The following is a 15,215-nucleotide window of genomic DNA, read 5'->3' as shown; positions in this document are numbered from 1 at the left end:
TTTGACGGTTTTGACTTTACCGACAGCACAAAACAATACGTGATTTGTTGGTTTTTTGCATACATTTTTGTCTCTCGTGCTTTTATTTACGTTAAAACATATTGGAAAGGTACAAAATTTTAGAGACAAAAGGTCCCTGGAACATATACAATAGAAGCAACTATTTATCTCTTGGATGATGCAGAAAATTCACAAAAATCAGAATCGTTGAGGTTAGGTTGCAGCTTAGAAATAATTTTGAAATTGATTTATTATCGTTAGTATAATAAAAATTTAAGCGACCGATTTATGCTGTTGGGCGTGTCAAATTTGCTTTATCTCAAAAATGAACTTGGAATTGCTGGGTATGTATTTTTATTTATCAAAATTTGGAATTTGGATCGTGAACAATTCTGAATAGATTTATAATTTTCATTCCAGAATCGTTCGGACAGAACTATCCAGAAGTAAGTATTTTTGTGATTTTAAGGAGCGTTTTGCTGGAAATTTGTGGAAATCTGTTGCTTAATTTGAGAAACTTCTTTAGGAATTTGATGGAACTTTAGATTGTATATCACTCGCTGTGACATGCACTTTTAATAAAAGGGGAACTTTGCTTGCCGTTGGATGCAATGATGGTAGAATCGTTGTTTGGGATTTTTTAACTCGAGGTATTGCAAAAATCATTAGTGCTCATGTTCATCCTGTATGCTCCCTCAGGTAAGTTCTCTCTTATTTACATTTTTTTTTAGTGAAATTAGATTGATATTTAAATGTCTTTCCATAATGAAATAAAATTTAGGCCGTTTGTCAAAAAGAGGCCTAACCACGAGGGTATGTACCCTACTTCGGAAACCTGGAATTTCTATATACATACCAATAAATTGCCATATAAAATTGTATAAAAATGATTCTTCATTTGTAAACGTAGCATTATATCAGTAAATATCACCTTTTTTTTTGGTTGAAAATAATATTTTAAACTTTGAAATTTAACTGGGTGAGTTGAATATTCCATTGTTTTAGTCAAAAATTCATCTGCGTGGTTAAACATTAATTTTTTAACTAAAAATGTAAATATTCAAGTTTTAGTTTTAAGAAATTTATTTTTCCGTTTAAAAATGACCTTTCTCAGTTGAAAATTGGTATTTTTGGGTGAAAATTAATCTTCTTGGTAGAAGATTCATATTTTACGTTGAAAATTAAATTATTCTTGTTTTTTGGTTCAAAATTCCACCATGGAAGTTGAAAAATGATCTTTTTTAGTTGAAATTTTATCTTTTTGTTTTAAAATTCAACTATTCCAGTTGATGATTCCTATTTCTAATTGAAAATTCATCACTTTGTTTTAAAATGGTAACTATTTTTTGTTGAAAATTAGGTTTTTTTGTTGACAATTTTTATTTATTTAACTGAAAATGTGACTTACCCAACTAAATATTTCATCATTTAAGTTAAAAATTCATCTCTTTGGTTGAATATTCATTTTTCTTACTAAAATTCTTACTATACAATTTTTGATTGAAAAATTTGTTTTTTAAATTGAAATATATTTTTTTGTTTAAAAATGGCCTTTTTAGTTGAAAATTGGTGTTTTTTGGTGGAAATTAAGGTTTTTGATAAAAAATTCATCTTTTACGTTAAAAATGAAATTATACTAGTTGAAAATTCAAGTTTTTGGTTAAAAATTCCGCTGTTCAAGTTTTAAATTCCTAATTTTAGTTGAATATTCATGTTTTTTTGGTGGAAATCCATTTTCTGGGTTGAAAATTCGTCATTTTGCTTGAAAATTGATCTTTTTTAGTTGAAAATTTTTTTGTTTTAAAGTTCAACTATTTTAGTTGATAATTCCTATTTATAATTGAAAATTCATCGCTTCATTTTAAAATTGTTACATTTTTTTTTGAAAATTAGGTTTTTTTTTGTTGTCAATTTTTTTTCTTACTGAAAATGTGACTTATCCAACTGAACATTTCATCATTTAAGTTAAAAATTCATCTCTTTGGTTGAGCGTTAATTTTGCTAACTAAAAATTTAATTATTCCATTTTTTATTGAAAAATTATTTTTTTAAATTGAAAAATCGTCTTTTTTGGGAGAAATTATTTTTATCGGTTGAAAATTAAATTAGGCTAGTTAAAGAATCACAATTTAAATTAAAAAATCATATCTGTTGTTAAGTTCAACTTGTCCAGTAGAAGATTCCTAATTTTAGTTTAAAATTCATAACTCTTTGAAGAATAACTGTTGTTTTGAATATTAATTATTTTTTGGTTGAAATCATTATTTTTTAACTGAAAATTTAATTACTTATTATAATTGAATATTCCATAAATTAAGTTACAAATTCATCTCTTTAGTTGAACATGAATTTTTAAAATTAAAATTCTAACTATTTGATTTTTAATTGGAAAGCTATCTTTTTTAATTGTAAGTTTACCTTTTTTGGAGGAAATTAATCTTCTTGGTTTTTCAATTACAATCATGCGCATGATTGTAATTGAAAAATCATATTTTTTGGTTTAAAATTCATCAATTCCAGTTGAAGATTGATCTTTTTAACTGAAAATATTATTATTCCGTTTAGTGTTGAAAAATAGTATTTTTTAGTTTAAAATTTAACTATTTGGGCGAAAATGTCTCCTTTTTATTTAAAAATGCAACCATTTGGTTGAAAAGTCATGTATTTTGTTGAAAAATCGTCTTTTTGGCAGAAAATAAATCTTCCTGTTTGAAAATTCATCTTCTTGGTTTAAAATTCAAGTATTCCAGTTAAATATTTATTATTTAAAATTGATCTTTTTGGTTAGAAATAAAACTATTTGGTTGAAAATTAAATTTTTTCGTTAAAAATTCATCTTTTTGAATTAAATTTGATCTATTCCAACAATTAAAGCTAATTTTTGTTCGGGAATTTATTTAGTAACTTTAAACTTGAAGCGTTAAAAATTAAAAAGTTCACAACTTCGTTTAAAAATTGAAGCTTTCTTCAATTAGGATATTGAAACTATATAAAAAAAAATCATTTTTAAATTTTTCATCACGATTTTTAAAAGTCGATCATTTTAGTATAAAGTTCAAAGTTAATAACTTGAAAATCAGCGATAAATTATTTCTAATGAATTATCATTTCCTTCAGACTGAATGAATTATAAATTTATTATTGTTTTTTAATTATCGCTCTTTCACGCGGATGAAATTACTTTCATTTTTTACTTAGATTTAAGCAATTTTTATTGTATTCTAATCTTAGACTTCGGATATAAGCGGACATTAACCAAATTTATTAGATTTCTATTCAATAACCATCATACATTGTAGAGAATTTCAAGATTAATTAGATATTATTAAAATACTTTTTATCACAGAATTAAGTAGAGGGCATGTTATTTTGCTCTATTGGCGTATTTAATTTCATTTTGACCAGAACCACGTTTTGACAAACGACTTAAATTATTATTAGTTGCTTTGAATTTTAAGCTTATTATTACTCTCAAGGTCTGTATTTATTTTACAGTTGGTCCAGAAACGGGCACAAATTACTCAGTGCATCTACAGATAATAATGTGTGCATTTGGGACGTTCTTTCCGGAGAATGTGACCAAAAATACAGATTCCCGTCTCCAATATTAAAAGTGCAATTTCATCCGAGAAATCTCAATAAATTTTTAGTTTGTCCGATGAGACATGCCGCAGTTATGGTCGACGTCGAAGGTTCCCACAGAGTGATGCCTCTCGACGAAGATGTGAGTTTTGTAAAAAAAAAAAAAACGTAAAATTCCAACCTAATGTAAATAGTCAGAATATTTCCATATTTTTTTCCTGTGAAAGATTTATTAACTATAAACATCTAATTTTTCTTAAAAAGTGATTTAAACGTTTTTTAAATAAAACTAAAATTTCAACATACTAATAATCAAAATATTTCGAAAAAATGACAGTTGCCAGGTATTGAGATAATCTCTTTACTTTTCCTTGAAAAATATATTTTAACCGGAAAATTTTCCCAATGGCTGATTAGCGGCTGTATTTTTTGCCGTATTAATTTTTTTGTAAGTTTTTCATGACGGTTCAATTTTCAAGAAAAAATTTAATAGTTTATAATCAATGAAAATATTTTCATTTTAAACAAAAAGTACAGTAGAATTGGACTAAAAAGGACATATTTCTAACAAAATAGTTGAATCCTTACATAAAGCAGATTAATTTTTAACCAAATAGTTGAATTTTTTTAGCAAAAAATATGTTTTCTACAAAACAGTTAAACTACATAAACCAGATAAAATTATTTCGAACGAAATAGTTAAATTTCCGAACAAAGTAATCAAGTTAAAAAAAAATATTCACCACGAAGGTTAATATTCTACCATAAAAGACGAATTTTCATACAAATATAGGAACTTTTAAGCAAATAGTTAAATATTCAACTAAAGAAGATAAATTTTCAACCAAACATACTAACTTTTACTTTAAAAAACTAGTTTCCAACAGAAAAATAGTAACTTTCATCAAAATAATTAAATTTTGAACCATAAAAGTTTTTTTTTTTAATTTAAAGGAAAAAAATCATTTTTAACAGAATACTTCCACTTTCAACCAAGGAGTTGCATATGTCAACCAAAAAAAATGATTTTTCAACAAAAAATTTAGTATTTGGTATTTAACCAAGAAATTGTTTTAATTTAAAATTTTAAAAATACAAAAACAGTTGAATTAAACCAAAAAGAATAATTTCAAACAAAATATTTGAATCCTCAACTAAAACAGATTAAATTTAAATCAAATAGTTGAACTTTCAACCAAGAAGATGAATTTTCTATGAAAAAGGTAAACTTTCAACAAACTACGTAATATTCAACAAAAGTGAAGTAGTTAAATTTTCATGTAAGAAAATTATTTTTCAATGAAAAAGCTAATTTTTATACAGTTAATTTTGTACCAAATAGTTCAATGTTCTACCAAAATTGTTGAATTTTCAACGGAAAATGTAATCGTAAATATTTTGGCAACAAAATTTCAATTTAAAAATACGAGTTTTCAAACAAAATGCATCAATTTTCAAACAAACCATTAAATTTTGTACCAAATTATTGAATTTTCGTTCCAAACAGACGAATTTCCTGTAAAATATTTGAATTTTCAATAAAAAAGGAATTTTAAGTCAAAACAGTTTAATTTTTAATAAAAAAAATTTGTTGGTCAATGAAGGAAAAAATTTCAGTCAAATCGTTGAATTTTCAAGACGAATTTTTAACCTGAAATTATTAATTTTCAATAAAAAAAGTCCTTTTTCTACCGATAAGTTGAATTTTCAACAAAATCTATTAAAGTTCTCAGTTAAAAAAACAATATTTAACAAACAAAAAAAAAACAATTTTCAACTCAAATTATGAATCATCACCAACATAATTAACTTTTGAAAAATTAGTTAAACTTTCAACCAAGATGATAAAATTTAAAAAGATGATTTTTCAACTAAAAATGATATAGTTGATATTTCAACAAAAAAGTTTTTATTTAAAATTAAGAAGCAGTTGGATTTAACTATAAAAAAAATGTAAAGAAAATACTTGAATCATTAATTAAATAGTTCAATGTTCTACCGATAAAAAATTCTTGCGCTGAAAATGTGAATTGTCTTTTATTTTTAAAGTGACATTTTCAACCAAAAAGTTAATTTTCAACCAAAAAAGAAGAGTTTCCTATAAAATATTTGAATTTTCAATTAAAAAAAAGTAATTTTCAGCCAATACAGTTTAATTTTTAACCAAAAATAATTTGTTGGTGAATGAAGAACAAAATTTCAGTCAAATTGTTGAAATTTCAAGGCAGAAAGACGAATTTTTAACCCGAAAATATTTTCAACAAAAAAGTACTTTTTCTACCAATAAGTTGAATTTTCAACAAAATACTTTAGAGTTTTCAGTTAAAAAATAATACTTAACAAACAAAAACAGAAAAAAATTAACTTTCAAGAAATTAGTTCAAATTTCAACCAAGATGATAAAATTTAAAACGATGAATTTTCAACAAAAAATGATATAGTTGATATTTCAACAAAAAAGTTTTTATTTAAAATTAAAAAACAGTTGAATTTGACTAACAAAAATAAATTTTCAATAAAATACTTGAATGATTAATCAAATAGTTCAATGATCTACCGAAAAAATTGAATTCTTGCGCTGAAAATGTGAATTTTCTTTTTTTTTTAAGTGACATTTTCATCTAAATAAAAATAAATTTCCAATCAAAAAGTTACTGTTTGAAGAAAAAAATATGAAATTTCCACAACAAGAGATGAATTTGCAAACAAAAAAGATGAAATTTCAACAAAATAGTTCAATTTACAACCAAGTAATATTACTTCTTAATCAGATTGTTTAATTTTCGACGGAATAATTTAATGTTGAACCAAATAATAAAATTTCTAACCAAAAATGTAAAAGTAGAATTTTTTATCAAAAAGAATGTATTATCAAGCAAAATTGTTAGATCTTTTTATTGGGTTCTATTAATTTAGTTTGCATTTTAGGAGTATAACGAGAAAAATAGGGTAATAAGGCAAAGACTGTGAAGAATGCGATGAATAAATAGGAATCTTGATAATTATACACTAAATTATAACATTTTGGATATTTTTGAAGTTGTCGTAAATTTTACGACAGCGAGCCCGCTGAAAGTTAAAAAAAAAAAAACAATTTAGTGGCTTTTTGCGACTGTCAGTAAAAATATTAATTTTTGGTTTTGTTGCTTTCGGGTCCTCAAATGATGAAGATTTAGATTTCCATCAGACCTTTTGGCCCCATACATGGACCCTCTTCAGTGATTTATTCATTTAAGAATTTGTACAAAATAATTGGCATAATGACGCTATTATTTTATCTAGAGAAGAAAAGCAAGAATTGAACGTCAATGTTCACTGAAAAGTTTTCTCTCTGTTTTCAGTGAACTTTGACCTTAAATTCTTACTTTTTCTCCTCTAGATAAAATAATAGCGTCATTATGCCAAATATTAAGTACAAATTCTTATAAGAATAAATTATTGCAGAGGATCCATATATGGAGCCGAAAGTACTTATGGAAGTTTAATTCTTTTTCATCACTCACGAACCCCAAAGCACCAAAACAAAAATTAATATTAAAAAATAAAGTTAATTTTCCATTGCATAGTTTTTGATTTTGCACTAAACATAAGTTAGGTACTGGGAAAAGTTGATGAAACTTTTTTTTCCAAATTTGTGACATTATTTAGACTATTTTTAATCGCTGAAGTGTGTCTTGAGGCCTGTAAAGATATTAAATTTGTCACAGAGCGATTTAAACATCGTAGCGTCATTCGACAGACGTGGTGACTATGTTTACACCGGAAATGCTCGTGGTAGAGTCTTGATTCTCGATGCGGATTCTCTGGCTGTGAAAGCCTCGTACAAAATATCTCAAGGAACAGCGAGTAACACAGCAGTAAAAAGCATCGAATTCGCTCGGAGGGGTTCCTGTTTCTTGATAAACACGTCTGATCGAGTCATTCGAGTTTACGATAGTACGGAAGTCTTGGCTTGTGGCAAGGATGGCGAGCCAGAGCCGATTCAAAAGTTGCAGGACTTGGTTAACAAAACCATGTGGAAAAAGTGCTGCTTTTCTGGAGATGGGGAATATGTCTGTGCTGGTTCCGCAAGGCAGCATGCACTTTATGTCTGGGAAAAAAGTATCGGCAATTTGGTTAAGATCTTGCACGGAACGAAGGGAGAACTTCTGCTCGATGTGGTGGTAAGTATTTTGGGAAAAGGAAATTATTCCGCAATCTTTCAGAATATTAGAAAGATTTCAACGAATTTGTACAGAATTCAAGAAGGTTGAAGATTTCAAAAGACATACAAAAATTCTAAAAGGTTATAAAGATTCCAAAAGATTTTAGAAAGTTTAAATTAGTTCAAAAAGATTTGCAGAAAATCGACTTGAATAGCTTTATCAGGATGTTGACCCTACCTGGACAACCTGGAATTGTAAGGGAATTTTTATGTATCTGGAAAAACCTGGAAATAGCAGGGAATTTTTCTTAAAGTCAAGGAAATTTCTCGAAAGCGTCCTTAATTTTTTTTTAACTTCAATATTAAATTTAATAACAATGATTCGTAATTTGCGAAAGTAGATTTGCATTACTTTATTGAACTATTTTGTTGGAAATTTGTTTTTTGTTTGAAATCATTTTTTTTTAAACTGAATATTGAAAATTCATTCTTTTTGGTTGAATTCCATTATTTTTTATTATAAATTTTAATCTTCTTTGTTTAAAATATCCACTTATACATTTTTTGTTCCAAATTCACCACTTTTTAATGAAGATTAAAGTACTTGGTTTAGGGTTACTTTTTTGTTGAAAATTAATTTTTTGTTTGTGAAAGATTCATAGTCTTAATTGAATATTCATCTCCTTTGTTGAAAAATTAGCAATTTGTTGACAATTTGTGTTTTCGTTGGCTGAAAATTAATTTTTTCAATGAAAATTGAACTATTACAGTTGCAACATGAACTATTTTGTTAAAAATTATATTTCTTGTTAAAATGTTATTTTTCTTCCTGAAAATATAACTGTTCAATATCTGGTTGAAGAATTATGGTTTTTAGTTGATAATTCTAAATCTTTGATAGAACATTCATCATGTTAGTTAAAAATTCTTCACTTTGTTTGAAAATGTAAATATTTTTTCAAACTTTAGTTTCATTTTTGTTGCAATTTGTTTAACCGGAACATACAACTATTGCAATTGAAAATTACATCCCTTTAGGTAAATATTCATTTCTTTGGTTAAACATTAATTTTTGACTGGAAATTTAACTATTCAATTGTTGGTTGACAATTTATATCCTTAATTTACAAATCTTGTATTTTATTAATATATTTTATATATTTTATCAATATATATTAATCCCTTAGGTTGGGAATTTATCTTTCTGTTTAAACATAAACTGATCTAATTAAAGATTCATCATTTCAGTATATTTTTGTTTTGTTTAAATTCAACTACTCCATTTTTTTATGGTATGATTTTGATTATATAAAATTTATTAAATAATTTGATTTTAATTGTTTTTTGTTTGCGAGTCTAAAATATAAATTCATCTTTTTTTAATGAAGATTAAATTACTTGGTTTAGAATTACTTTTTTTTTAATTAATTTTTTTGTTTGTGAAAGATTCATCATTTTAATTGAAAATTCATCTACTTCGTTGAACAATTAGCAATTTGTTGAAAATTCGTTGCAACTGTAACTATTTTGTCACAAATTATATTTTTTGTTGTTAAAATTTTATTTTTATTTCTGAAAATATAGCCGTTCAATATCTGGTTGAAAAATCATGGTTTTTAGTTGAAAATTCTAAATCTTTGATAGAACATTCATCATGTTAGTTAAAAATTGTTCACTTTGTTTGAAAATGTAAATATTTTTTCAAACATTAGTTTCATTTTTGTTGCAATTTTTTAAACCGGAACATACAACTATTGCAATTGAAAATTACATCCCTTTAGGTAAATATTCATTTCTTTGGTTAAACATTAATTTTTGACTGAAAATGTAACTATTTAATTATTGACAATAAATTTGACAATTTATATCTTTAATTTACAATTCATGTATATTCTATCAATTTCGTTTTGCTTGGTAAAAATTAATCATAATTTTAATTAATATTTTTTGATGTAATGGTTTTGACCAGATATAATGTATCAAATAATTGGAAGTTAATTTTTTGTAATTTTTTCACAATTTAGAAACAAAAATCAATATTAAAAAAAGATTGATCTCTTCGGTTGGAAATAAGGCTACTTGGATCAAAATTAAACTCTTTTCTCAAAAATTCATCTATTCCAGATAAAGATTGATAATTTTAGTTGGAAATACATTAGTTTCGTTGAAAGTTTAACTGTTTGGTTAAAAGTTGTTCTTTTGTAGTTGGCAATTTAACTTTTTTGTTAAAAACTCATATATTTTTCTGAAAAATCGTCTTTCTCGGTAGAAAATTAATCACCTTGTTTGACAATTCATTTTTTTTCTTGCTTTAAAATTAAAGTATTGCAATTAAGTGTTGATCATTTTAGTAGGTAATTTATCTTTTTCGTTGAAAAAAAATTCGTTTGAATTATTATTCAAATTCATGGACATTAGAGACAAATTCAAGAAATAATTAATTATATTTTCAGTATTATTCAATTAATCTATCGTGGTAAAATATTAAAAAATATCTTCTAATATTAATTAAATTCTTATAAACTAAAAAAACATTATTTATAATAAACTCGCGAAACATTATATCCGGAAAAAACTTGAGATATCTGGAAAAAGCACCTTGTTTATATTGATTTATTCTAATTTGTAACCTTATTCCAGTGGCATCCAGTGCGTCCAATAATAGCTTCCATATCTTCCGGAGTTGTATCAATTTGGGCACAAAATCAAGTCGAGAATTGGTCCGCCTTTGCGCCGGATTTTAAAGAATTGGACGAAAATGTGGAATACGAGGAAAGAGAGAGCGAATTTGATTTGAGCGACGAGGACAAATCCGTAGTTCAAGGAGAAGAGGCTCAAGATGAAGAAATCGAAGTTGATGTTGCTGCCATCGATAGGGTCGCTGCTTTTTGCAGTTCTGATGAAGAAACGGAGGATATAGGATCATTGCAATTCTTGCCAATATCGCCGGATGTTGAAGAAGCGGAAGAAACTCCGGTAACACATGAACCTCCGCAGAAAAAGCATCGTTCTCATGATATTCAATTGCAAGGAGCGCCAACTGATGGTAATTTTTGTTTATCTCCTTGAACCAAAGGGTTGACCACTCGATTCAAATGTTGAGTGTATTTACCAAATTTAAAGATTTAACAAAGATTTTGAAGATTTTCAAAGGTTTCAAATATTCCAAAATGTTTCAAAAAATGCAAAAGATTTTAAAAATTTCACAAATATTGCAAAGTGTTTCTAAACATTTCAAAGATTTTAAAAGATTTAGCGAAGGTTTCAGATGATTTTTAGGACTTGAAAGGTTTCAAGATATTTCAAAAGATATAAAAAATTCTGAAATATTCTGAAAGATTTCAAAATGTTTCATATAGTTCAAAAGGATTTAAAAATATTTAGCAGATTTAAAAGTATTTCAATATTATAAAAATATTTTAAAATTTTCAAAAGATTTAATAGATTGAAACAAATCACAAAGATTTCAAAATTTCAAAATATTTCAAAAAATCTAAAAGATTTATATAATTTTACAAAGATTAAAAATATTTTAAAGTGTTTCAAAAGATTTCAAAAATTCTAAAGGACTTTGCGAAGGTTTAAAAAGATTTGAAAGCCTTCAAAAGGTTTCAAAGAGATTTCAAAAAGATTAAAATTACTTCTCAAAGATCTCAACGTTTCCAAATTGCAAATTATTCAATCAATATACAAAGATTTCAAAGATTTCAAAAGAATTTATTTTGTCAACATTTTTAAAAGATTTTAAAAAATCAAAAAAGATTGACGAAGTTTCCCAAAGATTCGAAAAGATTTCAAGGATTACAAAATATTTCAAAACATTAAAATGATTTCAAAATATTCCAAAAATCTCAAAATATTTTAAAGATTTCAGAAAAAATTCAAACTTTTTTTTAAGAATGAAAAGTTTTAAAAAATATTAATGTTTTCGAAAAATTTGAAAAGATGTCACAAAGATTTCATAGTTTTCAAAGGATTAAAATATATTAAAAAAATTTCATAAAGATTTCAAAAAATTTCAAACGCGACAAAAGATGCTAGTTATTGGGTTTATCAAGAAATTTTAAAGGTTTAAACAGATTTTAGAAGATTGAAGAAGTTTCCCAAAGGTTTAAAAAGATTCCAAGTGTTTCAAAATGTATCAAAACATTTTTAAAAAATCTAAAATATTTGACAAAGGTTTCAAAGGATCCAAAATATTTCGAAATTTTAAAATATTTCAAAATATTTTAGGTGGTTTTAAAAATTTAACAATGATTTCATAATCATTTCAAGCATTTAAAGGTATTAAAAAAAATATTTCAAAAGATTCCACAAAGATTTCAACGATTTTAAAAGATTTCAAAATATTTCAATGATTTCACGAAGATTTTAAAAATTTCACAAAGATTTAAATGATTCCTATATACTTAAAAAAATTCATAATTTTAAAAATTCCAAAATATTTCAGAAGATTTCAAAGATCTCACAAAGGTTTCAAAGATCACACAAAAATTGTAGAACGTTTCACAAAGATTTAAAAACTGGCAAAGCTTTCGAAACATTAAAAAGGATTTCAAAATATTTCAGACGATTTTAAAGACTCCATCAAAATTTCAAAGCATTTCAAAATATTAAAAAAGTTTTCAAAAGATTGCACAAACCTTTAAATAATTCCAAAAAGATTTAAACGATTCTAAAGTATTAAAAAAATTTCAAAATATTTTAAAGATTTCCAATTTATCAAAAGGTTTCAAAGTATTTTACAAACATTTAAAAGATTCTAAAATATTTCAAAACTTCCAAAAGATTTGAATGATTCCAAAATATTTCAGAAGATTTATAAGAATCCACAAAGATTTCAAAGTTTTCAAAAGGTTTCAAAAGATCTCAAAAGATTTCTGATTTCACAAAGATTTCAAAATGTTTCAGAAGATTTAAATATTTCACAAAGATTAAAAAAAAATTGTAAAAGATACTAGTTATTGTGTTTACCAGGCGATTAAAAAATTTCAACCATATTCAGTGAATTCATGCAGATTTCAAAAATTCTAAAAGATTAAAAATATTTTTAAAGTCTTCAAAAATTTTCAGAATTTTCACAAATATTTAAAAGGTTCCATAGTATTTCGAAAATTTCAAAAGATTTTAAAGTTTTAAAAATATTTCAGAAGATTTCAGAGAATCCTAAAAAGATGTCAAATTTTTCAAAAGGTTTCAAAAGATCTCAAAAGATTTCTCATTTCACAAAGATTTCAAAATCTTTCAGAAGATTTAAAAGATTTTAAATATTTGACAAAGATTAAAAATTTTTTAGATGATACTAGTAATTGTTATTACTAAACGGTTTTAAAGAGTTCCAAAGATTTCAGGACATTGAACATGTTTCACAAAGGTTCTAAAAGATTAAAAATGTTTACAAATATTGAAAAAAATTTGCAAAGATTTCAAAGATAACAAAATATTTTTAAATTTTCAAAATGTTCCGAAGGTCTTAGGCGATAAAAAAATTTCGTAAACATTTCATAATGATTTCAAAATTTTAAAGAAATTTCAAAATATTTTAATGATTTGGCATAGGTTTTAAAAGATTTGAAAGATTTCAAAAGATATCAAAAGATTTCAAAAATCGAAAATCTTTTAAAGATCTTAGAAAATTTCAGATTTCACAGAGATTTAAAAAGATTTCTAGATTTAAAAGGTTTCTAAAGATTTCAATGATTTCACAAAGGTTCAAAAGATTTCAAAGCTTCTAAAAGGTTTCAGAAGATTGAAAAAATTTGGTAACGTTTTCACAAAGATTCCAAGAAATAAAAAAAAAATTTCTAACACTTCAAAGATTTTGCATAGATTACAAAAATTCCAAAAGTTTTAATACATATTTTAAAGGCTTCAAAAGTTTTCCAGAGATTTCAAAATATTGCAGAAGATTTAAAAGATTTCAAAGATTCCAAAGATTTAAACTAATTCAAAAGATTAAAAAATTTCACAATGGTTCTAAAATATTTCAAAAATTCCAAAAGATTTTAATGATTCTGAAATCCTTCAGAAGATTACAAACATTTCAATGAATTTATACAGATTTGAACAATTCTAAAAGATTAAAAATATTGTTAAGGCCTTCAAAAGATTTCAGAACTTTCACAAATATTTAAAAGGTTCCACAGTATTTCAAAAATTTCAAAAGATTTTAAAGACTTGAAAATATTTCAGAAGATTTCAGAGAATCCACAAAGATGTCAAAAGTTTTCAAAAGGTTTCAAAAGATTTCTGATTTCACAAGGATTTAAAAATGTTTTAGAAGATTTAAAAGATTTTAAATATCTCACAAAGATTAAAAAAAAACACTAGTTATTGTTTTACCAAACGATTTTAAAGAATTCCAAAGATTTCAGAACATTGAAAATGTTTCGCAAGTTTCTAAAAGATTTAAAACATTTTAAAATATTTGAAAAAATTCGCAAAGACTTCAAAGATAACAAAATATTTTAAAAATTTCAAAATTTTTCGAAGTTTTTAAGTGATAATAAAAATTTCGTAAACATTTCATAATGTTTTCAAACATTTAATAGTATTTCAAAATATTTTAGTGATTTGGGACATGTTTCAAATGATTTGAAAGACTTCAAAGGTTATCAAAAGATTTCAATGAGTCTAAAAGATTTCACAAGATTGAAAAAATTTGGTAACGTTTTCACAAAAATTCCAATAAATTAAAAAATATTTTAAACACTCCAAAGATTTTGCATAGATTAAAAAAATTCAAAAAGTTTTAACACATATTTCAAAGGCTTCAAAAGTTTTCCATAGATTTCCAAATATTTAAAAGGGTCCAGAAGATTTTAAAGATTTCAAAGATTTAAACTAATTCAGAATATTGACCAAATTTTCACAAAGGTTCTAAAAAATTTCAAAATATTTTAAACATTTCAAAGATTTCGCAAAGACTAACAAAATTTCACAAAGGTTTCAAAATATTTCAAAGACTTAAAAAAGTTTGAATAGTTTGTCGGGAACGATTTATATATATTTTTAAAACTATTATTTATACTTTAAAATTGCGAATATTTCAATTTTAAATGCTTAAATGTTAGAATTGTTTTATTTTTTGTCTAATTCAAGTAATTGATATCTCTTTATTTTATTCAAGAAGTTCATCCTCTTTTGAGCAAAGGAAAAGACAAGCCAGCAGCGAAGAAAGGAAGACCGAGACTTGAACATCGAAAAGGAAAATAAATCACATAGTTTGAAATTTGTACAGTTATCTAATAAAGTAAGTGATCGTGTTATTGAGGAATTTTTGCAAGTGTATTTTGTATGAGTGTTATATGACTTATAAAGCCTTCATTATTGTCAATATGAGGATAAAAAATGTGTGAAATGAATAAAAACACTGTGTTTTTTATATAAGAAATGACTTTTATTTTCGTTAACCCTACTCTAGAAATTCTGGTTTTAAAATAGCCGCGCATTTCACATGCGTGAACATGTGTGCACGTGAAACCATCAA

The 15,215-nt window shown here is 25.1% G+C and overlaps 1 protein-coding gene across 2 annotated transcripts; it reads left to right on the top strand.

Moving 5' to 3' along the window:
• Position 1: 1 nt before the first annotated feature.
• On the top strand, positions 2–15,080 carry LOC117171475 (retinoblastoma-binding protein 5 homolog). 2 transcript variants are annotated; one of them, XM_033358830.1, is made up of 7 exons: positions 2–344; positions 421–446; positions 527–699; positions 3,496–3,724; positions 7,290–7,745; positions 10,367–10,772; positions 14,859–15,080. In XM_033358830.1, exons 1-7 carry the CDS (start codon positions 326–328, stop codon positions 14,939–14,941), a joined length of 1,392 nt encoding a protein of 463 aa, XP_033214721.1. In that variant the 5' UTR covers positions 2–325; the 3' UTR covers positions 14,942–15,080. The 2 variants fall into 2 exon arrangements, with proteins under 2 accessions (XP_033214721.1, XP_033214719.1); XM_033358828.1 differs by having other exon boundaries at positions 14,856–15,080.
• Positions 15,081–15,215: the final 135 nt, after the last annotated feature.

This window comes from Belonocnema kinseyi, chromosome 4, assembly GCF_010883055.1.
Source record: "Belonocnema kinseyi isolate 2016_QV_RU_SX_M_011 chromosome 4, B_treatae_v1, whole genome shotgun sequence".
NCBI lineage: Eukaryota > Metazoa > Arthropoda > Insecta > Hymenoptera > Cynipidae > Belonocnema > Belonocnema kinseyi.
This window is presented reverse-complemented; position numbering and strand designations above follow the sequence as displayed.